The 26,073-nt window shown below is 39.0% G+C and overlaps 1 protein-coding gene across 1 annotated transcript in view; it reads left to right on the forward strand.

The window, feature by feature from the left end:
* The window catches only part of CFAP47 (cilia and flagella associated protein 47), a 477,175-nt gene that overhangs the window by 347,890 nt on the left and 103,212 nt on the right, over positions 1-26,073 (forward strand). The window contains exons 51-52 of the mRNA XM_071213189.1: positions 440-562; positions 5,163-5,260. Coding sequence (XP_071069290.1) covers positions 440-562; positions 5,163-5,260 — 221 coding nt within the window. The remainder of the gene's footprint in view (positions 1-439; positions 563-5,162; positions 5,261-26,073) is intronic.

Consider the following 26,073-nt stretch of genomic DNA (forward strand, 5'->3'; position numbering starts at 1 on the left):
CACATTAAATGTTTAAAAGGAAGTTCATGATTGTGATATTAGTGTATTATATGAAACAAAAGAAATACTATTTAAAAAATGAGGTATTAAATAGAGCATTAAAATCACTTAGGAAGAAAATAAGAGCAGGCACCCAAGGCCAATAAGGTATCTGAAAGCTGTTGCAATTTTATTGTTTGCCTCTTTTTTCTTGATTATTGCAAGTAAGATATTGAAAAATTTACCATTTTGATAGAGATTTTGAAAATATATCCTTGAACTTTCTGTTAACTTTTTCTGTATCACCATCAGGTTTATTTAAAAAAAAGATACTTAGAGTTTATGCTTCATTTTGTATTTATTGATTTCAAGCCAGAGTAACGTTTATACCTGAGACTGACCTTTGATTTTAGAAAACTGACACCATGTTAATCTGACATCTTCTACCTATGTGTTGTAGGCACAATTTCATTTACTGTTGAAAGAAGGCAACCAAATGATTCTCAGGAAGAAACAGAGCAAGAAGAGTCCTTTCAGAAATCCGTATCAGAATTGTCCCAAAATTTTGATGAGGAAGACATAGGTAAGTTTATTATTATGAAGAGTGTCATGATAAATCTGCATAGACTGTCATCATCATTCACGTTTAAATGAAATAGATACTTTACATGCACAATACAAATTCAAATGTATGTTGTTCATATATGGATATATATGAATTTTATTTTATTATCTCAGGATTAAATTTATGTAGCTTAATTTCTGGATTTCTGCTGCTAGTTATATGAATAGATTATAATAACTCAGATTGAAGTTCTCTTCCATAAGTGAATAGTCTTTCATATTTTTCTGTTACTAAACCAAAAATGTCACAGTAAGTTTCCACTAAAATGTTAATGCATGTATCATTTTAGCAACATAATACGCTTTTCTCACTTCAGTATAGAAGATGATGGCAATTTACACATATGCCGAAGAAACTAAATGCTATTTTTCCCTTACTATATTATAATGCTTTATTTGAAAGTTGTTGTGCATCATAAATTTATAGTAGAAGTTCAAAGTAAAGTAAGATGATGGAGAGTTGGAATTGTCAGGGTAGGTTTCTTGGAAATGTGTGAATGAGTGACTTTTTTTTTTTTTTTTTTACTTTATTTTATTTTTTTAGCATTTTCTCCTTTCATTTTTTTGTCTTTATTTGTTTTTTTATTTTTTATTTTTTATATTTATTTATTTTTTATTGACTTTGTAATAATATTACATCAAAAATATATATGTGAGGTCCCATTCAACCCCACTCCCCCACCCCCCCTCTCCCCCCCAAAACACTCGTTCCCATCATCATGACACATCCATTGGATTTGGTAAGTACATCTTTGGGCACCTCTGCACCTCATAGTCAATGGTCCACATCATGGCCCATACTCTCCTCCATTCCATCCAGTGGGCCCTGTGAGGATTTACAATGCCCGGTGATTGCCTCTGAAGCACCATCCAGGGCAGCTCCATGTCCCAAAGACACCTCCACCTCTCATCTCTTCCTGCCTTTCCCCATACCCATCGTCCACCATGTCCACTTTTCTCAATCCAATACCACCTCTTCTATGTGGACATTGGATTGGTTGTGTCCATTGCACCTCTATGTCAAGAGGAGGCTCAGATTCCACATGGATGCTGGATGCAATCCTCCCATTTTCAGTTGTAATCACTCTAGGCTCCATGGTGTGGTGGTTGTCCTTCTTCAACTCCATCTTAGCTGAGTGTGGTAAGTCCAATAAATCAGATTGTAGGTGCTGGAGTCTGTTGAGGCTCAGGACCTGGCTATCACATTGTCAGTCCAGAGATTCAAATCCCCTAAATATATCTTAAATCCCAACGTTAACTGCACCTCCAGCACATTAGCATGAAAGTCTTATGAAGGGAGATCCCATCTGAGTCCAGATTCATCACACATAAACACCATTTCCAATGAGGGGCCATCTGCCCTGGTAGTTAACCCCATCGGCCATGGCCATAACTCTCATGGGTCTCTTTAGCCTTCAAAGGAACCAATATCTGGGGGTTGTATCTGCTTTATCTGTCTCTCTGACTCTGCTCAGTTGTGCATGAGGGCAATCCTTCTGCCAGCCTCCAGACTCTTTTTTAGAAACTCGTAGCCATATAAACTCATTTCAATGAGTGACTTTTTATGAGTGAGTAGCTTGGACATAAAAGACATTAGAGAAGAGTTGTTCAACAGGAGCAGAGTTGTAGGGACAAAGAGGCATACCAAGAAAAGAGAAATATTTCTCAAATGAATGCATGAGTAAAAGAGTGATATTTAGGTATTAATGAAAGTGATTTAGAAAGGGAAGAGTAGACATTAGACAGCTAGGCCACTATAACAACAAACTGACTTTCAGATAAAGAGAACCATTTTTTTTAATGGTTGCAATGAAGATCAAGAAATAGCACTAAAAATAGAAATCATTTCAGAGATGGGCTTTGGTTGACTGTCCTGAGAGAGGAGGTAGAAAGAGGGGAATTGATTTAAAAACAAGTAATGTTTGTTTGTATCTTGGTGAATGTATATCTAATAAAGTTCTATGCCAAGATGAAAAGTTAGAAGATAAAATAGTCTGGGAAATCATAAGCTAGTCCAGTTTTGTGCTTTCTTATTTTAATGGGACAATAAGTCATTTACATGCCAATATCCAGTAATTGATTGAAATTTGGAGCTGAGATTAGGTGAAAAAATTATAAAATGAGTTCAGAATGCTCAGATTTTCTTCCATCTCCTCAGTCATAGAGACCTTTCTGTCATAAATTATTTCCCCTGTGAGTTCAAATGTGGGTTAAAGCATTGGAAAGTCCCAGTTAAAATTTGCATGAACTACCTAAAATGGGAAACACTATTCATTTTAAGAACTTTGGGTTATTTTTAGAGAAGGCACATTTAGACATCATAAAAGCAGTTGAAATGCTTTCATAGAATTGAAGGAGCACTGATACAACCACAAGCAGAGGTTACCTGAATAATTTAACACCAGTGTAAATTTGGTAATAGTATTCTCTGCCACTTAATGGTTTTAAAGGAATTAGCTGGTGTCTGTAAAATAAATAAGCACAGGAAGCAATGCAAAATGTGGGGTAAGTTTGCCCTCAAGAATTTTTCCCAGGTATTTGGACCAAGAACTCATCTAGACCCTCTTACTAGAAGGAAGAGATGGGTACCCTGCCTTTGTCCATCTCACTAACTGGTTGCTCTGAATGACTGAATTATTCTCAGACCCACTAATACTATAAGCTTTCCCCCTGATAGCTAGTGCATTGGAATAGAATTGAATATAAAATGATATAGTAAAATACAGTATGATAGAGAACAGTGAGGTCGAAATAATGCCAGTTAATGTTATACAACACCACCCAGCACAACACAATACCATACAATATATTTCCAAACAATACATTGCGGCGGCTTGCTCGATCGGTAGAGGTGGGGTCTGGCTGCGGACGAGGGGTCGGTCCAGCTCAGGACGAGGGGTCGGTCCCGCTTGGGACGAGGGATCGGTCCCGCTTGGGACGAGGGGTCGATCTGGCAGCAGACGAGGGGTCGGTCTCACAGGGGTTGCGCGGTTCGGCTGACGGGGTCGCCCGGAGAAGCAGGCGACGAACTGGGGACAAGGGAGGCCAGGCCCTTGTCGGGGGCTCTCAGGACTGGAGGGCGCACGGCAGAAGAACTACGGCGGAGACAAGGTAAACACGCAAGTCCACTTTATTGAGGGAGAGGCAACAGTTTTATAGGGGCTGGGGAAGGCTGATTGGTTGAAGCCACGCCCTGTTCTGATTGGTTGCGGGAGAAAGGTCAGTGGGCGGTACTGGACGGGGGAGGGGTGGTGATTAGGGATTGGCTGTTGCTGTTGCTGGGGGAAGGGGCAGGGCTTAGTGATTGGTGGCTGCTGTTGCTGGGGTAGAGGGCAGACTTGAGTTTCCCGCCCACGCCTGGCTGTTGCTGCTGTGGGGGGGGGGGAAGGGCAGACTGGAATTTTCCACCCTGCGCCTGCGCAGGGAGAAAGAAGGTATCGTGTGGCGCTATCCGGGAGGAGGGGCGGCCACGGAAGCATGGCTGCCGAGAAGGGGAGACCCGACGGCACTCTGCGCCCATGCCGAGCTTCCTTCAGGGGTGGCGGTGGGCCCGACCAACCACCCTATTATGGGGGCAGCGGTTTGGAATAGGCCTACCATGGCCGCCGCCCCCCCGCCAGGTCAGCAAACCACACTTCAGCCCGAGGGGTGACCGCAATGCATGTCAGAGATTTTCAGAAGAGGGAGACATTGATATTTCCACCAGTCTGAGCCTCTTGTTTCATAGGTAAGGAAACTGAAGTCAAGAGGGATTAGTGATGTCCCTAAGCAAGTTAATCTAACACAGCAGTTCTAGAAATATTTTAAACATGGCAAAAATAATGTGAATATGCATATGAATTACTGAAACTGGAGGACATCTTGAACCATGAATTACCTCAACACTGGAGAATAAGAAAATATCAAAGTGACAAATTGAATAGATGAGGGGAAGATGGAGAGAAAACACTTGGGTTTGATGCTAGCCCATAGGGATAGAAACACCTAGTTTTTATTATATTGGGATACAGCTGTAAACATTATTTTCTCACTCATTAGTTCATACCCAATACTAGTTTCCTTTAAGCTAAATTGATAGGATCCTTTGTCATACTTCCAAGGAGCCTGAAATCTCATTATTCCTGACTTTGCCCTTAGACTAGATTCTATGGTACTAGAAATATACCATTGTGAATTGGAAACCCAAATTTAGGCATTTCTATCAACAAATTTGTGTTTGTTTTAGCAATTAGGGGAAACAAGATTGGTTCATTCTTTTTGAAACATTAATCCTTAATTCTTAGGATTTCTTGGGGAACTTTATATTGAGTTACTGGGGCAAGCAGAGGTGTGATGAGTTTTGCAGGTTTTTTACAGAACATTCTCGTGGCCTTGTAGGATGTGACTTCCCTGATTCCTCCCAAACTGTGATGAAAGCAGCTTTTCAACCTCCCCTCACCTCCCTTGACAAATGAATCTATTAAATAGGGGTCGTAAATGATGTTTGTTCCTGTTGCACAAATGTGTATATTAAGTATGATATGCTGAAGCCTATATTAAGAAGTGCTTTTTTTTCCCAGATGATGGTGTTAACAATTTAAGAATCTGGTATTATCTTGAGGTCAACGGCACTGCTGCACCACCCATAAACATCATTGAAATGAAGTGTAGTGCGCTGGTAAGAGTCCATGAATTGTTCCTAGATACTGTCTTTTCTCAAACAGAGAGTTGGTTGTACACTTAAATTGTTATCCCTAAAAAAGTCCATATGAAATGAACTTAGGGGATAAATTATTTAAATAATAGCAATTTTACTTTTAAATCCAATAATATAGATTCTAAAATTCTTATGGCAAAGATCTTTTAGTTACATGGTATATTAGAGAATCTGAACTGATTAACATTCTACTGGCATGCTTCAAAAGTTTCCTTGAGTAAGCTTAAATTAGGCTAAATACTTGTCCTCAAAAATATGATAATAGCAGGATTGAGCTCCCTAGACTCATTTCAGTTTTGATGAGTCCTTGTTTCTGTGGGAGACTTTTCGCTTAGAAATATATATATTGAAGACATAGAATTGGGGTTTTAAGTAATGGGGACTTACATGAATTATTTAAGTGTTAGCAAATCCATGCCCACGGTTGTTTGATAAAAGCAAACACTGATGACCTTGGTAGACATGAATCATAGCCACAATTTTAATTGCTATAACTAATGTGTTTTTTCCTCATTGATAATACGCGAATATTTTAATTGATAAATAAAGACATAAGTAGTCTATTTTAATTTTTAAATATTCAGAGAAAGAACACTGATAAGGCATTGACTAATGAAAATAATAGTGATTTAATTCATGCATACTATTATTCCTCCTTTCATTTTTATTTCTTGAATATTTGGTGAATATCTCTATGTCCTTAACCATCAAGGATTTCTTGATGACCTAATAGAATATGTATTTTAGGAAGAAGAAATTGAATTGCTCTTAACAAATAAAAGCAAATATTCCTCGACCTAGAATTGTGGTAATTATCTATTTGAGGATTAGAAGACATTTTTTTCTGAAATTTATTTTTTATATATACACAAAGAAGAGAAAATTGATAATTTTTCCTATCCTTGCTTAGAAAGAACTCAGGTCGTATTTGTGAAAATAAACAAAAAGCACTGAATGATGATAAGCAAAGAATATTTATTCAGGGCTTGCTCTAGCAAGGGAGTCAGCCACCATTACGTGCGTTTATCAGAGACTCAAAGGCTAGCAGAGGAGTGGGGAAGCTTTATAGAGGATAAAAGGGAAGATTTCAGATATGCTTTCATTGGAGGCTATTGGCGAGAGGAAGCTGGAGGTGGGCAAACTAGAGATGGGGCATCCTATGTGATTGGTTAGGAAGGTGTATTTTGGGTTGTTTTTATAGGAATTGTGATTTGGCTTGCTAGATTGGTTTTTGTAGTTAGTGGCTTGGTTTCCTGGACAAATTGTTACAGAGAGGGGTTAGTTTCCTGGACTGATTCATGCAGATAATGGATCCAAGTTCCCATTTTATATATAGTCTGGCCATTGTCAATCTAATTCAGTGTTTCATACTACTTCTTTTCAGTAGGCCTCATATTGGAATATAGCTACGGCTCTGAATTAGTGGGACAGATTGCCTTTTTTTTTAACAAGCAAGGACAGATGTCTCAGTCAGAGTTCTTAGTTGAGAACAATAAAAACAATCTCCTGTTAAATTAATCAGGAAGGGATTTATTGGAGGAATAGCCAGAAGCTCACAGAGTGGACCTGAAAGCTGGTAATCCCTGCGAGGAAGAAAACAAGGTTTCCTTAAATGATTCACAGATCTTGTCACACACTTGAGAAATGTAAAAAATATATCATAACATTCCTTGAAGAAAAAAATTTAGAGAAATATAAGTTATGCTTCCTGATGCTGTTAGTCCCTGGGCACCATTGTCAGAAGATTGTCCATATAATCCCAGCCCCCCCATATTTCATTGTCTTTTCTATCCCCTTTCGTAGTAGAGCTACTATATTTCATTGCATTTACCTCAAAAACTATTGGGTTTCCAACTTGACAGACTTCTTTTGGAGGACACTGTTGGACACCTACATGTGCTCCAGTAACAAATCTCCAAGGAGGTGATCCTATCTCCCTCTACTCCTGCCTGTCCCCCAATCCAGATTCCATCTCACCTAACCCCTCTTGCTAACAGAATCTTGATTTACTTTGGATATATTTTGTCTGTGTGATTTAGGGAAGCTGAAGATGAATCTAATTTATTCTAACTCCAAATGCAGTCTTTCTCCATTTACCACTGATTAGCTTAGGAAAATGCATGAGGTAAAACACCGATAAGTCATCCTCTCTTCTGGACTGTGGAAGATGCGTGAGACCATCATGTGTGGAGCTTTTGAGACAAAAAGGGTATAGCCAGTATCCTGAGGATGGTAGGACAGAAGTGTGGAAAGTGTGTGATTCTTGGATGCTGTCAACTCTTGATAGCATTTATTTAGCAGGCCACATGCAATTCTGCTTTACTTCATTCTATTCAGATTCCAACTTTCTGAAATGTGTGCAGTTCTCATGGTATACCAGATGAGTTTCGTTCTGTCAGCACAACTTCTGTCAGCACAACTTGCCTTTCCTATTTCCCCATCATTTTTTTAAATCCCCCCCCACCTTGTGGCTTGCTTGCTGTCTGCTCTCTGTGTCCATTCGCTGCACGTGCTTCTGCGTTTGCTTGTCTCCCTTTGTTGTGTCATCTTGCTGTGCCAGCCATCAATTCTCTGCAGCACATGGGCTGTCAGCTCTCCACGGTGCATGGGCAGTCAGTTCTTTGTGCTCTCTGTGGCACGCAGGCCAGGTTGCCTTCACAAGGAGGCCCTGGGACACGAACCCAGGGCCTTCCATATGATAGATGGGAGCCCAATCAATTGAATAACAGCTGCTTCCTCCCCATCACTTTTGTTTGTTGGTTGGTTTTACGTGTCTTCATCTCTCTCTCTTCAGCTGACTGTTTCAGTATTGGGCATGTGACCAAAGCTGAGCCAATAAGCAACATTTCCTGGCATTTTCAATAATGAGTACAAAGAAAGTAAATCAATCCCTATTTGTTGATGAATATGGGATGTTGGAGCTGTCGACCAGCATACTCTGTATATATACTCTGTGAAGGAAGTAACCTGATTTAAGAAAGAATTGTGTTTGAGTAGGGGTAGAGAGGGAATGGTAGGAGATAGATGGAAAGAGGGAGGGAGGGTGAAAGAGAGAAATTGGAAGAGGGAAGGTGGAAGAGAGAGAGAACAACAACAACGAATAAAACAGCTGTAAATAAATAAATATGGGAGCCAGTATCCTACATGCCTTTAGTTCCTGATGCTCAAACACCACCATGTGTTTCTCTCGGTGTAGTTATGCAACTCTTTCTTCTATTAGAGAAGTTATCTTAATATCCTTTCAATAATCCTCCCCCCTTTTTTTTAGCTGCAAGCTGATCTGAGTGTGTTGTTTGCAAACAAGAGAACTTATACTTAGTCTCAGCACACCCATCAGCAACAGATGTATACATTACGTTTTTGAGTGAATTACTTTGCTTTTTCTTTAGGTGGTGGTTTTATTAGTTTTTGCTGAGGAGAAGGTAATAACTGATTTCTGATATTGTTTCTGAACTTTAGGGAGTCTTGATTAGAATAACAAATTTTCCTTTTTTTCCCCAAAGGCAGGGTGTTGAAACTAAATGGCCTTTCAGTTTCAGAATCTATAATTTCAAAGTTGGAGCTTTTCATACAATCTAATTTCTCTTTGTGAGAACCTAACATTTAAATAAAAAATATAATGTGAAAGGGAACTTTTCAGAACCATTAAAAATTATGGTAGCTACCTATATTTAAATAATTTCCCAAAAGTCTAGAAATAACAGAATTAACATATGTGAAATTGTTTTTCTTTGTTGGTTCTAGTATCATGATAAATTCCTAAAAGTAAAATACAAAGTGTCAGTTTGCCACTTCTAAACCATAAATATGCATTATTAATTGCTATTCACACATGCCCTTTATCAATTCCTTTATAGAATTGATTATTTTAGAATCTTGAATTTTTTTCCCAAGAAATAGTAAGAAAGACAAAATTTACAATCTTTGAAGACTATAAAATTATTATTTGCCAACTTGATTTCTGGGCAAATCTCTGTTTAGGAATATAAAATAGATGGTAAAATATTAAAATGTACTCCAGCATAGCTTGCAAAAACAATCTCACCATATTTGTGAGACCACACAATACTTTTCCTTTTCTGTCTGGCTTATTTCACTCAACATAATGTTCTAAAGATTCTTCCATGTTGTCATATGCATCCTGACTTCATTTCTTCTTATAGCTGAATAGTATTCCACCATTTGTTTTTACTACGTTTTGTTCATCCACTCATTAGTTGAAACTTGTGTTGTTTCCATCTTTTAGCAATTGAAATAATGCCAAATGAACATTGGAGTGCAAATGTCTGTTCCCTTCTCTGCTTTCAGTTGTTCTGAGTATATTCCTAGTAGTGGGATTGTCGGGTCATAGGGCATTTCTATATTTAGCTTCCTGAAGAACTGTCAAACTGTCCTTCACAAGGGTGCACCATTTTATATTCCCACCAATAGTGAAGGAGTGTTACTATTTCTACACATCATCTCCAGCACTTGTAGTTTTCTTATTTTTAAATAATGTCCATTCTATAGGTGTGAAATGATATCTCAATTTAGTTTTAATCTGCATTTCCCTGTTTGATAGGATTGCTGAACATCTTTTTACGTGTAGTTTGGCCATTTGTATTTCCTCTTTGGAAAAATGCCTATTCATGTCTTTTGCACATTTTTTAATTCGGTTGCTTGCTTTTTTATCATTGAGTTGTATGCTCTTTTTATATAACATGGAACCCAAACTCTTATTGGGTATGTGGTTTCCAAATATTTTCTCCAATTGTGTAGGCTGTCTTTTCACCTTCTTGAAAAAGTCATTTGAAGATCAAAAGTGTTTAATTTTAGGAAGTGTCATTTATCTATTTTTTTTTTCATTCTTTGCTTATGTTTGGGTGTAAGATTTAAGAAACCACCACATACTACAAGATCTTGAAGATGTTTCCCTACATTTTCTCCTAGGGGTTTATTATTCTAGCTTTTCTGTTTACGTCTTTAATCTATTTTGAGTATGTCTTTGTATAAGGTGATAAGGGTCCTCTTTCTTTCTTTTGGGTATGGATATCCAGTTCTCCCATCACTTTTTTTGTAAAGACTGTTCTGACCCAGCTGGGTAGGTTTGACAGCCTTGTCAAAAATCAATTGACCATAGATGTGAAGGTCTATTTCTGAACTCTCAATCCTATTGCACTGGTCAATTTGTCTATCTTTATGTCTGTTTCATGCTGTTTATACTACTGTAGCTAAATAATATGCTTTAAAGTTAAAAAGTGAGAGTCCTCCAACTTAGTTGTTCTTTTTTTAGGATGTTTTTGGCTATTCAGGGCCCCTTACCCTTCCAAGTAAATTTAATAATTGGCTTTCCTTTTTCAACAAATAAGTTGTTGTAATTTTTATTGGGATTGCTTTGAATCTGTAAATCAATTTGCATAGAAGTGATACCTTAATGATATTTAGTCTTCCAATTCATGAACACAGAATATCCTTCCATTTAGGTCTCCTCTGGTTTCTTTTAGCAATGTTTTTGAGTTTTCTGAGTACAGATTCTTTATGTCCTTGGTTAACTTTATTTCTATATATTTGATTCTTTTAGTCTTTATTATAAATGGAATTTTTTCCTAACTTCCTCCTCAGATTGCTCATCAGTAATTTATAGTAATGCTACTGATTTTTGCATACTAATCGTGTATTCCACTACTTTTTTGAATTCGTTTATTCACTCTAGTGACTTTGTTGTGTTTTTTTTCCTAGGTATAGGGTCATATCATCAGCAAATGAAGATGCTTTATGTATATTTTCAGAAGTACACTAAGTTTGCTGTCTTCTCTTTATTGTTTTCTGATATTTTGACTGCAGTTGTAGTTTTGCCAAACCACTTTTACTTAAACCTTGTATTTTCAGAGATAGCAATGGAACCTTCAAGATACTGAGACATTTTTGGCTTTCCATCTGCATCTCAGCTTTCATTACATTAACCCCAATTTTTGCATCTTTCCTATAAATAAGTGAATAATAGAAATATGTAAAGTAATGTTCATGTCAGAAATAGTTATACTATTATGGCACATAAGTTTGGTTATTTCTTACAGCAGTTTCCAGAACACAGATTTCTTTCGCTGGAAATGATAATTGGCTCCTAGTAACCAATTCTCTGTTGGTGTAAACTATTTCAGATTTTGTTTGGAAAGTACAGCATGTAGCATCGGCTGTTTCGTATCTTCCTCTTTCTCCTTAGTTTGTGTAGGGCAAAGGGGAGATTCAGAAATGCATCCTAATTACAAGAATAGAGAATGAGGGCATCTGATCCATAGCAATTTTGTTCTGAGGTCAGAAAATATAAAAGACTTAATATCTAGTCTTCGAACATGAGAGACTTTCCTCATCCAGTTCCCTGTAGCCCCAAGAAGCTTAGGAGAGCACCCCCAAATATTCCAAATGCCTCTGAAATAGTCACTTAAGCAGCTAAGATGGGATAAGTTTTCAGGATGAAGTTTCATGGAAATAGTGTGCATCTTTTCTCTTTCACTTCCTTCAGTGGGGGAAAATGTTTAATTTCTTCTTTATTGGCTGTAAATATTGGCTATACTGGTGTCTTTCCAAAACTATGGTTTATCTCAGAACATTAGAATATTAATATAAAGCAAAATTTAAAATATATATGCAAAAAGTCATGTTGGGAGATAGTAAATTAGCTTATTTTCCCTTGCATTCGGTCTATGGCAAACCTGCCCAGGGGACAATGGGCTTAGGAATGCTTCTGATGCAATTTGAAAATGGTTGTGTGTGTGTGTATGTGCATGTGTGTGTGTGTTCTGGAGTCAGTGGCAGACACTAGACAATAGGAGGGGGAGGGGATGACCTGGGTTAATATGTCAAATTATTATCTGGTCACACACTTGATGAGGGAAATATAGACCTCTCTTGGATGAAAACTCTAATTTGTGGTTTTGTGGGCATGTTCCAATTTTACCCAATGAAGAAGGAAGGCATTTTAAAACCCAAACTCTTCTTTGGAAATTTTGAAAATGGGATATCATGACTATTTTGAGATATCTCTATATTCCTGAGTGAAACAGTGTCCAGGTAATGGAAATGAAGGGGTGAGACCATAAAATTATACCTGCCACTTTACTTCTTATATTTGTCTTCAAGTTGGTAGTATATAATTTAGTGGAAATCAATACCCCAAACTATCTGAATTTCCATAATTCTTATAGAAGTTCAGAAAATGTGCCAAAGTATAATGTGAACAATTTTGGATACCCTATTATTACAAACTCTTTCTACTTTTGCCTCCCCCTAGTCGTGTAGATGAAGAACAATTGACCGCCTCTGAGTTAGATTAATTCATGCAATTCCCAACATATTCCATGCAAGCAAGGGCATATACCCACTCACCATGTCAAGAATTACTGCATATTGATTTGATTTTTTAAGGCTTGTCTACTGTGTTTGAACACTGTTCTCCATACTTGTGCCAAATACTATTTACAATGGTTTACTAAAGTGAAACTCAAGACAAACATTTCAATGTTTTGCATGCACATAATGACAGTGAACACCTTATCTTAAGCAGAAGGGTATTTCCTAGGGATTTGCCATTGCAATTAGCTATCTTTCCATTTGTCACTGTTGTTCATTGTTTTCCTCTGTCAAGATTATGAGAAATGTGTGAATAAGGATGAAGAAGCCCACTGCCTTTTCAAAGGTTTCTGGCTTTTTTCCCCCTAACTCCTCAAAGCCTCTTCATGAATCCCTACCCCACATCAACACCAAACTGGCATTAGCAATCCACCTTGATTCGCCTCTGCATTCTACATGTCTCTGGTTGGATGGTGGAGGATTGGGGATGAGAGCATTAGGCATATCTTCAGATGATACAGGGGCACACAGATGGCAATGGCAGAGGAAATTACAGTGGCATTTCTATTTTACAGATGACCATCTGGTTCCTTTGAGTTCTGAACTGTTGGCACTGACTTTTAAATTTAGGAAAATTACTGAGACTAAGTATAGTTATCATTTCCTCTGAATTACATGGTATTTTTCAAAATAACCTTTGACCCAGTTTGTTTATTGCTTTGGTTTTGTTTTCAGATTGAATAGAATTAAAATTGAAGATTTCTTCAATAATGCACCTAGTTACATTAATTGTATTGTGTGCTTTTGGATCTTAGAAATGATCCTTTTCTAATGAACTCATGATCATAATCATATTCTGAGAGAGGATAGGGTGAAAAGTGTTTCTTGCTAGTGCACATTGAATTGCCATTGACTCAATTAATCTCTTGATGGACTAAAATATAATCTTTGTTTTTTACTCTGACCCATTGAAAGCCTAAATGATAAACATTTCAGTTCAAGCACTCATTGAGTTAAATTTTTCCTGCTTGTAGGTGTGAACCAGCAAACAAGTGATTTTAGTTCCCCATTAAAATACTGCCTTTCCTTCATATGAAGCTGCTCTTTTCACCCAATAACTTAGAAACAGGAGAACAGCCTCGATAAAGTTGAGATTTTTAAATTCCTCCTGAGTCTCATTTTTACAAAGTTGCTGTATTTTTTTCAGTTAAAATGAGTGATTATCCAGAGTATCAGACAGTAATAGATTAATATACACATACTAAAATGTCTTATAAATTGGTCTGTTTTCCTATCAACAAATACTTATAAAGCATCCTGATATGCCTGGCACTGTCCTAGATGATAAGAAAAAAGGTGTGAACAATATAAGCAAGGGCTTCTCTTCATATATAAAGAATATGGGAGTGGAATTAGATGGAAAGCAAAAAATTGAAATGGTATTTTCAATTGGAAATTTTACTGTTCTGGTTTTCAAATAAATTCCCAATCCTGAGAACCATAAGTAATTCTATCTTCATGTTATGAAAATGCTATGTCATTTATTGGGGACTTGCTCTAAGTATTAGTTAGGGTATTTTGAGCTACTATAAGAAATAAACCCCAGCTTTTCAATGGCTTACCACAATAAAACTTTTTCATAATTGTAATAGTCTGATACATTTGTTTGTGGTTAGTGTGTTGTGAATCAAAGAGCCCAGCTTCTCTGACCTTGTAGTTCCATTATTCTTTAGGAACTCAGGAAAAAGTTGGAAGCAAAAGAAAGAAAATTTCCAGTAGCTTCTTTTTTTTTCCCCTTTATTTTTTTAAAATGTTACATTCAAAATATATAAGAGATCCCCATATACCCCCCACAGCCCTCACCCCACTCCTCCCACATCAACAACCTCTTTCATCATCATGGGGCATTTGTTGCATTTGGTGAATACATTTTAGAGCACTGCCGCACCACATGGATAGTGGTTTACGTTGTAGTTTACACTCTCCCCCGCTCCAGCCAGTGGGCCATGGCAGGACATACAATGTCCAGCATCTGTCCCTGCAGTACCACCCAGGAAAACTCCAAGTCCTGAAAATGCCCCCACATCATATCTCTTCTTCCCTCTCCCTACCCTCAGCAGCTACCGTGGCCACTTTCTCCACATCAATGCTACAATTTCTTCCGTTAATAATCACAATAGTTGCATAGTAGAATATCAGTAAGTCCATTCTAATCCATACTCTATTCCTCCATTCTGTGGTCCCTGGGATGGTTATGTCCAATCCACCTCTAAATCGAGAGGGGGCCTAGAGTCCACATGGATGATGGATGCAAACAATTCTCCTACTTGCAGTTGTAGGCACTCTTGGCTTGCTAGTGTGGTGGTTGAACTTCTTCACCTCCCTGTTTGCTGGCTGGGGTAAGTCCAGTAAACCAGAGGGTAGGAGTTGCAAGTCTGCTGAGGCTCAGGGCCTGGTTGTCATATGGACAGTCCAGAGATTCAGGTCTCCTGAGCATACACCAACCCCAGCACCAACCACAGTTCCAGTAAAAGTGACAGAATAGGCATGTGTAGGAATGTCACATCTGAGTCCATCTCCATCACACTCAGGAACACGAACTCCAAAGAGGGCCAACTGACATGGCATTGAACTCCAGAGCCATCTGCCATGACCATAGAACCAGTGGGTCTCTGTAGCCCTAAGGAGAAACAGCATCTGGGGTTGTGTCTACTTTGGCTGTCTCTGGGACCCTGCTGAGGCGTGTGTAAGTACAAATGCTCTAATGACCTCCTGATTGTTTTTTGGAGACTCATAGCCATATAAACTCAGTTCTCCTTTCCATTTCCCTGTTTTATCCAAAGTTATAAAGCAGTTTTTAACGCCTGATATTACATGAAAGCTGAGATATTCTGCTGGTCTGAGTTGACCCTTTTATTCAAGGTCTTTTTCGAGTTACATCATCAGCTGGTGCTTGGTAGTAATCCCTCGGCACCAGGGAGGCTTGTTCCTGGGAGTCATGTCCCATGCTGGGAGGAAGGTAATGCATTTACATGCTGAGTTTGGCTTAGAGATTGGCCACATTGTCATATGGACAGGCTTTCAGGTAGCTCTTAGGCACCCTGCAGCTCTAGGCCTAATTCATATTTCAGGCACACAGGTTCATAAACATAGTCATCGGTATCAAGGGCTCATTGTTGTACCATCCTTCTCTATTGGTGTTTGTTGTTGCACTTGGGGGATTGTTGCTGTTCCACTAGGGAGTGTGACAAAGCTCCCCTGGCTAGGAACTCAGCATTCCCTCAGTTGTCATTTTTAATGTAACCACTATGAAAATATCCAAACATTTTTATGTACCCTCTATACATGCCCTGGAGAACTCCCTCCCAACCATGCATCCCCATCAATAACACCCCACACCAGTGTTCTTCCCCTGCTATAGTTGAACCTCTCTGTGGTCCAAAACTTCTTAAAAAATGAAGCCTACTGTATTGCCAGGATCCATTAATAGTAAAATGGAATAGAAGTGACACAAATTGCTTCCATTTACATGCTATTGGAAAGAACTAGTCATTTAGTTAAGCCTGGATGAAAAGAGTTCTAGGAAATATTGTCTATTATTGGACAACAGTTTCCAGACATCACCTCTGTACTATGAAGAGAAAACACAAATTTTATTGGAGAGCAAATGTTTCTCCCATACAAAGGGAGACTAAAATCCTTTGGCCTATCACCCACATCCAGCTTATAAATGAGATGGCAGAGACTGATCAGGAAAAAGAAGGGGTTCCTTGGAAGAAAAAGTGTCAGCATATCAGGGAGAACTACATTTTCTTCCTTCCCTTTCCATGCATCAAAATCTACTTAATCAGTACCAGCTTCAATGGAATTGCTCAAAGACAGTGTGATGTCTTCTTTAAGGAGAGGAAACTAACAGCTCAATGCCCACTGGCTTTTCCTGAGCTCCTGCCAACAGATTGAACAATGAAGAAAGGAAAAACAAGGGAGCAATATGTACTTCTTATGACATTAGGCAGGGCTTGGTGGGCCAGAGTGGAAGGAGACTGGGCTTGGATAGTCTTGAAGGAACCTGGTCTAAGGAGGTAGTCTGCTGGGGTGAGAAAACCCCAGGTGAAAGATTTTATATGGGGTAATGCAAGAAAGAGGAATAGAAGGGAAACCTAGGTCAAATGCAGGTCAGCCAGCAACAATTAGGTAAATGACCTTGGCCCTTTTACCTCTTAACCAATTTACATCTTGTTAACACTAGAGGAGCCAAATCCACAGAGCCATTGGAGGAGGAAAAGAAGTTTAGAGGTTGAGGAAGAAAAGAGCAGGCCCTGAGAAACTATTACATAAATCCGAGGGTAAGGAAGGTGAGTGGGAATGAAGATCAAGAAAAGCATTCTACTGGATATGAGATGAAAGAATTGAATTATTTCAGACTTATTTAAATATCTTGAAATGAGAATGTCCTAGCCCTAAGAACCATCCTGAGGTAACCATAGGGGGTAGAGAAAAGGAGATCCTTTACTGATTTCGAGAAGAGTGGAAGAAAAGCAAATTTCGTCCATTCACCAAATTTCGTCCATTCAGTGTGTCCATTACCAATACATGACTGAGCAAGGCAAATTTAAACAGTCGTAATTCTAGGAACAAATATAGTCCAGGACAACATTGAGAGTACATCTAGATAGAGAGACCAACAAAAGAACAAGTCCTAAGGCCACTGTGCTTGGCGGGAAGGGGTCAATCAGGAGGGAACCTCAGATCTTCTAAGAAAGAAAAGAGGCTTGGAGTTTGAATAATGAATTCAGGGGATGAACTGTGGACAGAGGTGTTGGCAGGGTCAGATCTCACAGTGCCTAGAAGATCAAGGTAAGATGTGGAATTTTATTCCCTGGTTAATTAGAAGCCACTAGAGGGTATAAACGGGAATGACCTTATCTATTCTATGTTTTTTTCCTCTTGTAAGAAAATGATACACATATAAATTATATTGCATTTAATTTCTTAAAATATATTTGCTTTAAAATATACACACACATTCAAATTTCCTATGAAAACTTTTATAACTTGAAAATTTCAACACATCTGTTTGTACACATTTTTATATAGTTTTATAATATCTGAGCATTTGAATCTTTTCAGTATTCTAAATTTTAGCATCTTTTGAACACCCTTCATATTTCAGTATCTTTACTTACATTTCACAGGTTTGAATATACATGATTTAGTCCTTTCTCAAAAGATTCTAAGAAATAGAAACAATTTCTTTAAACAGTCAGAAATTATTTTACTTAGAATGTGAAGTCATTTTGCTGGCTAAACTATTCATTAAGTAAAAGCAAGAGAAAAATTTTGGACATCTCCTTATAAAGGAATGTTATCCATTACTGAATCTAGAAGAGTCCAAATGAAGATAAAAGATAGTTTCTAAAATCATCATTATTTTACTTGAGTTTCAAAAAAATCGTCAGAACTGATTTATGTTTAATTCTAAACATAAATTAACATTTAAAGCACACCTATCTTTGTGGAGGAATGTACACTTAGCAAGACAGATATTAATGAAATATTCCAAACTGTTATTTTTATAAAGTATTTACAGAAATTCAACTGACTTTGTTCTTGTTGAATAAGAGCCATTTATAATAAAATGGAATGTGGGAGGTCAGGATACCTTAGACAATAAGACAATCATTTTTCTAGATGGAATATACTTTGTAAGTTTCATTTTGCATGTGATTTCTTCAATATTTTATTTGTTTCTGGAATTATATAGATAATAAAAGGACAGGTTGCAAGAATGAACATGAATTTTAGATCAGTTCATAAAATGATGATGGCGAAATGTCATTCTCCTCAACTCCCATAATCTATAAGACTTGATTAATATGGTCTCAATTAGTTTTGAAGTAAAAATATTTGGGCAGGTGAATATCTAAAATACTAATTATTCATATGATAACATTTTAAAATGTGTCCTTTAAAGGGATTTTTATATATTTAAACTTGGGAGAAAAAACATATTCAAACCATAATTAAAGTTAGAAATGATTTCTACAATATTATAGTTAAATGTGACACTTTTTACCAGAACAGAGGCACATCACAGGTAATTGAAAACTTAAAGCTTTTATCCATAATGAAAAATTCATTTCTGGTGAGTCTATTTGCAGAGTGTGAAACTCCAGTGAATTAGATTCCAGGGATTCCTAAGAGTTGCAGTGCAAGCAGATCTGATTGATATTTAGGGTGTTGGGTCCGAGTTGCTCAGACAGTGACGGACACTCTGTTCCAGTAGCGAATTGAAAGAAAGCACGCAGGGCAGCCGGTAGATTTCTCATGGTTTAATCACATTCGCCCTCTCTATTTCGTTCCTTCTCTCCAGTGAACAATCCATCAGCTTTTATACATCATTACACAAAGGTGGCCACAGGCCAATTGGTTATGTAAACGCACACATGAGGATTACATAGGCATTATATAAGAGGACTGACTCAGTCCCCACCAGATATGCATGACCGGAAGCCCCTTGTCTGTCATTATGCTGGCCGTTTAACAGCTTTCCTTTGTCTACCCTGAAATCCCAACCCTTAAACGGCCTGCGTTTTAAGGTTTTTTCTTTGCCATAATGTGGCCCCTTGGGCCCAGAGACCACAACAGTATAAGGAGCAGCAGCATACCACCAGTATGCCCGCCACTCCAGCTGACACAGTTACTATATACCACCAGGTGACAGTTAGAGAGGTCCACCATTGGTATAAATGATCTCGAGATAAAGCTTGAATAGCTTGCACTTCTCCATCCATTTCTCGCAAAGCTTCAACTATGGAATTCTTATTGTCAGGGATATATACACAGCAATTCACATGTAGCTGTACCCCCTTGTGCAGCTGTTATAAGGTCCAGAGCCATCCAATTCTGCAAGACAACTTTTCTTATTTGGGTGGTTTCATCCATCATTAAGGTTAAGACCTGGTGGGTTTGATTAAGGACCGGTGAAGTGTGCTCAGCTAAAGCCTCAATATCTAATTCCACTTTGATGGCATCACCTCTTAGCAAGAAAAGATCTAAAGGGTAAAACCACTACCAAGCAGTTCTTTTCTGACAGTGCCATCAATGATATATTGCATCCCAATTTTGCAATGTTTCTGGCAGGGAAGTCATAATGCATGTGGGCATTATGTGTGCGGTATATATGGTCAGCCCCATGTACAGTGCCCTGTCCAAATGGCAGGTAGGTAAAGCCAGCCGTGCCTGCCGTACACCCAAAGGTATTCCCATGGAAGCCTGTCAGTAGGTTTAGTACCCACGTATTTTTGTCTATTCCGCCTTGGCTGCCCCCATATTGGGCGACCACTCACAATCCAATTCTGGGTTACCCACTGGGGCAGCCACAGGGTCATCCCTTTATAAACTGCCCAACAATCTGTACAGATATTCGAAGGTCCAGGCTCATGCATAATGACCATCCACACAGCCCATAACTCAGCCCATTGACTGCTTTGTCCTGTGTGAGTTTCAAACCAGATGTCTTCCATATCTAACCTTATCCCCACAGCAGTCCACTGGGCTGGGTTACCATGACTGGATCCACTCACACACCAGGCCTCATCTGGTATGGGAGGTCAACCTTTATATGGGCTAGGCTGTTCAGGCACCAAGTTATCGATAGGTCCTGGCATTTCCTGAAATATTATACGGCCTAAAAGAGTCTGCAACTGCATGGCCAATGGGCTCGTACTCAAGGCTCTTGTTATTCCAAATAGGCTCTCCATTTCACTAACATAAATATTTGAACCACTCTAGTATGGGGAGCTATCATCTATGATCTCACTCAACCTGCCATGGGTAACAAAGTGCAAAACATTATCTTTTGAGAGCCAGTGATCATTTCACTAGCCTACAAGGCAGCATACATGGCAGCTAGTTGCTGCTCAATTGGTGAATGCCTAAGCTCTCCCCCTTCCATAATTGTGACCAAAATCCTATGAGAATTCTACATTTACCTTGAGATCGACAGAGTCCCCATCTGAATCCCATGTCATGGAAAGTAACATCCAGCTGGAAAGGGACAGTTTTGCCAACTATCTGTAAAGCTTGAGTCTGTTCTATTGCTCTTTTTGCAACCATGAATGCAGTTTCATGATTGTCTCCCCAGTCCCAGGGGAGCCCCTTTTTTTATTAGCACATATAGAGGGCACAATATTTGTGCTAGGTGGGATATAAAAACCTTCCAATAGCTCAACAGACCCAAAAAAACTTGTAACTGCTCTATAGTAGTTGGTCAAGGATATGCCTGAATCTTATCGATAACTGCTTCTGGGATTACTTTGGTCTTATCCAACCAAACAACTCCCAAAAATTTGACTGACAATCCAGGTCCCTGGACCTTTGTCTTCTTGATTGCCCATCCCCAGGCATCCAATACAAGGCACAACCTGTCTGAAGCTTCTTCTAAATCTGCAAGAGAATCAGAAGTTAACATAATATCATCAATATAATGATATAGAGAAACCCTAGGCTTTCCCTGCCAGGTGGCTAAATCTTGTGCCACCAATCCATGGCAGATGGTAGGGCTATGTACATTACCTTTGGGTAGAACCACAAAAGTCCATTGTCATCCTTCCCAAGTAAAAGCAAATTGATTCTGACTTTCTGGAGCAAAATCAATAGAAAAGAATGCATTAGCCAAGTCCACCACTTAGTGGTAATGTCCCAACAAGGCTGTCAAGCAGTCTGTCAAATCTGCTATTGAAGGTACAGGTGTGAAGAGGTAGGGTAACCTTGTTCAACTCTTGGTAGTCCACTGTCATCTTCCATGTCCCACTGGATTTCCTGACAGGCCAAACAGGGGAATTATAAGGACTGTGTGCCATTCACACAATGCCAGCCTTTTCCAACTGTAAAATAGTCTGTCCAATTTCTTCACGCCCCCCCAGGTAGTTGGTATTCACATACCTTCATTATCTGTCTAGGTGTGGGCAACTGTACTGGCAAATGATGTGGATGACCATGAACCACAGGTTTTTAACAACTCTTACCCTTAGCTAGAATTTACCCTGAATTGTCTGCAATGTCCACCCTGTAGTATATTCATGCCCAAAATATATTCTGGGATAGTGGAAATATACACAATACAAGCCTGTGGTGGGAGTCATCTGATTCCCAAAACCACTGTAGTCTGTTTCACACAAATTATTTGGCCTCCACACCTATCAATATAGATGGTCTGACAATTAAATTGGCCAGGATTCTCATATAGTAAAGTACATTCAGTTCCAGTGTCTACCAAGGCTAGAACGCATTACACATTCCAAGGGGACCAACAAATGGACAACTCTACATATGACTTCTGGTCTCCCGAGTCCCCCAACCAGCCTCCTTGGCCAGCATGTCAGCCAAAAAAATCAGATTCCTCTCTAGCACTGGATTGTAACACATCCCATAACCATAAGGGGCAATTTTATACCTATTCCTTGCCTTTCATTTTAGTGTACTTACTACTCGGGGGCTAGCTCCTTCCACAGGGCCATGAGTACTTCATTCGGTTGCTGACCAATTTTCTCTGGATCCACCCCTGTGGCTAAAAGGCCTACCCACATTTGCAGGTGAAATACCTTTATCAGACCTTCATTTCTTTTAGTCCAGAATTTGGAGCCACTGGCTTGACTCCTTGTTTTATTGGACATACCCCTCGCTCCCTCTTCCATACCTCTACATCTCCCAGTAGTTCCATGGCAGTAATTACCTCGTGTATATTATGGTCCACATAGGGAGCTAGGATAGCAGTTAGGGCCCCAAAAGTCCCAGGAGGGATGGTAGCTAATACCATGTCTTTCATATGGGTAGTAAATAACTCATCATCTGGACCATGATATTGCTGTTGGAAGACAATTTATTGCATTCCCATTTCCCATATGTTTTATGATTTGCACCAAATCCATATATGTTGCCCACTTGATGATGGTTTCAGGGAGTTCACCCATGTTTCCCCATACTTGGCATGCCAAACTCATCAACCAATTAATAATGGAATAGTTACCTTGCACCAGCCACAGGCTGGTCTGTATGCGCTGTCTTAAAGACAAGTGGGTGGTAATGGAGCTCAACTGTTGCATCTCCTCCCCTGATAATTTCAAACAGTCTGCCCTGTTATCCCAGAGATGCAAAAGCCAAGTCGGGAGTGTCCCACTAGGCTTCTGCTGAATCTGCTTTGCCAGATCCCTCAATCTCTCTGGGGTGTAAGCTGTATATGTAGTTGGCCAATGTACTTGGTGTGGTCCTGCCACTCTACCTCCAGGTTTCATAGGCTGATCATGCTCAATTTGCTGTTTTGTTATGGGGCATGCATGTAACAATGGAAGGGTACTTGCCCTAGACAACAGCGACTCTCTTCTTGGACCGTCAGCTACACTCTGTCCTTGCATGGCTGCCTTCTCTTCCAGTGCGTGGATCCGAGACTCCAATTCCTCCTGGGTAGCGTACAGCCTCTGCACCTGTGCCTGGGCTGTCAAGGTCTCCTTATGCTGTTCTCTCAACATAGTAAGGAAGAGCCATGACACCTTGTCTATCCCACTCCCTCATCCCCCACCTCCCGCTGAGAAGTCAAGAAACTGGTTTCAAGCTCTTTCAGGGCTTTGGCTATAGACTGGAGGATAGGGTTGACTGCTTCCAACTTTCCACAGCAGACCATTGCAGCAGAATAGCTGCTATGGGATACCATAATCCTGTGGGGGATCACATCCCGTCAGACTCTGGGTGTTCTGGAGCAGATGGCTCACTCACCAGATCTTTCCAACTACACCAAATGTCGGGTCCGTGTTGCTCAACCAGTGATGGATGGTCCAGTAGTGAATTGAAAGAAAGCATGAGAGGTAGCTGATAGAGTGCCCATGGTTTAATCACATTCACCCTCTCTATTTCTTTTGTTCTCTCCAGTGAACAATCCATCAGCTTTTATACATTGTTACACAAATGTGGCCACAAGCCAATAGGTTATATAAGTGCACACTTGAGGATTACATAAGGCATTATTTATATAAAAGGGCTGACTCTGTCCTGACCAAATGCACATGACTGGAAGCCCCTAGTCAGCCATTACCCAGGCTTTTAACAGCTTTCCTTTGTCTACCCCTACAAGGGGAGATCCAGAACAAGTGAATAATTTTGGTGAAGTGATCATTTAGTGATATTTACCGTGGGTGTTGGAATGAGAAGCTATGACACCATTCCCTAGAGCTGCCATCCCCCTTTCTTCTTCTTTAAAGACTTGGACAACAGTAGAATGTTATAGCACCTTTGTAGCACTAAGGCACGCTTCTATTAGATGGGTTCACTGAGAAAAGGTAGGTTTAAAGAAGTTTTGTTTTATTTTGTGTTCAAGATTTATATGTGACGATCAGACAGAAAACAATGCAATATTCTAATACTTTACTCCACGTTAGACTCTAGGGTTTTCAGTTTACAGATCTCAACCTGTGAGTGGTCAAAACTAGCATTATTTTTTATGAAATAGAATAGAATAAAAGAGAATAGAAAGTGTCAGAGAACATCACATGTGGAAAGGGTAGGTATTGTTTTGTGAAACTTTTGTTTCAACAGCTTGTGTATATGGACCATGCAGCAGTTTGATATTGTTTATGAATTCCAAAAATAGATATTGGATTATGTTTGTAAACTGCTCTGTTCCTCTGGGCATATTAGATTGTATAAACTCCAGAGGTTTTCACTTTTTTAGATTAAATTACTATTAGGGCTTTGATTGGGCCACATCAGTAGGACAGTAGGACGTTGATTCCCAGGAGGTGGGGACTCACAGAGAAAACAACACAGCAGAGAAGAGAGTTGAAGTTTTGATGCTGGAGCCCTGGGAAGTAAATACACAGAGAAGCAGATATATGAGAAAAGAGAGAAGGCTCCATTAGACAAAGCAGAGGCCTTGGGAAGAGAGACAAGCCATTTGCCTGACAGTTTACAGCTGACCTTGTGGAGAGAGCAGAGCAACTGAGCCTGTAGAGAAACAAGCCCTGGGGAGAGAGATGAGCCATCTAACCTATAGCTGAGAATGGAAGAAGCTGGGACCACGAAGATTTAGGAGGAAGAGGTAGGCTGAACACTCACAGAGACCAGCAGCCATCTTGCTCCAACATGTGGCACCAGCTTTTAGTGAGGGAAGTAACTTAGGCTTTATGGCCTTGTGACTGTAAGCTTTTACCCCAAATAAATACCCTTTATAAAAGCCAACAGATTTCTGGTATTTGCGTCAGCACCCCTTTGACTGACTAGTGCAGACTGGATTGTGTTGTAAAGTATATGACTCTGGGTTGTGGTTAAAACATTTTGGAATTCAGTGGTTTCAATCTCAGCATTTTTACTTTTTGAAGAAGTATAGCATTCTCTTGAACTGAAATGAATCCACTTTGAAAAATATGAGTAATAGGCCAGAAGAAATGTCTGGACCAAAATATCTCATTTCAGTTTTCTATCTAAAGCCCTTGACAAAATTTATAGGCCAATATATGGTTGATGGTATTTATTTTCTTGGTATATTTCTTTGCTTTAGTTGTCGATTTGTTTGATCCCTAGAAACTACCTAAGAAGCTGAGTCCTATACCAGTCTTATGAAATATGCTAGTTTGCCTAAGAAATTATTAAACTCTATTTACTGTAGCATAATGCCATTGTCCAGGGTTTCATCTATTTTAGAGTTCTATTTCTTTTTTATAATTTTGAGCATTGAACATCTTACTCTAGGAATAACCATTTATTTTCAGATAAATATCCATTTACTTAAATACTCATTTATTTTAAGAATCCATGCTTCTGCTATCTGCTGAAACTATTGTAGATAGCCATTTTCCATTGTATTTAAAATTAAAATGGATTTCTAATAAATTATATCATCTCTAAACTAATTATAAACTTGTCGGTATCCTTCATTTCCATCTTTCTTTACCAGATGTTGTTCACTGCTCTAAATGTTGTCTGCATTCCCCTAAAGTGTACCATTTGGCCATTCATTTACTTTTGGGGTAATCAAGCAAATGTTCTGTGTACTGGGTCCTTTGAAACAGTCACAGACAAAACTGTAATGTCTATTCTTGAATATGTTTTCTGAATATTGCTCTCCCCATCACCATCTCCTTTCACCAGCTTATTAACAATGTTTTCTTGTCACCTTTTCATTATTATTTGAGACATGTCAAAATACCTCCATGTCCTAAAGTATATACATTGCCAAGCTTTGATTCATGCCTTAAATGTCCACCATTTTTCATTTCTGTAGGTTAAGTCCTTGTGGAAAACTGTTCCTTATTAAAATTGAAACACATGCCCTTCAGGAGTGACCTTTTGCTGTTGTCAAGATCATGACTCCCATGGGACAAAACATAAGTCATCAGCCATATGGGTCAGGGTGACATCAGAGAATGTCTTGGTACTTGAAGTATGGCTTCCAG

This window comes from Dasypus novemcinctus, chromosome X (genome assembly GCF_030445035.2).
Source record: "Dasypus novemcinctus isolate mDasNov1 chromosome X, mDasNov1.1.hap2, whole genome shotgun sequence".
NCBI lineage: Eukaryota > Metazoa > Chordata > Mammalia > Cingulata > Dasypodidae > Dasypus > Dasypus novemcinctus.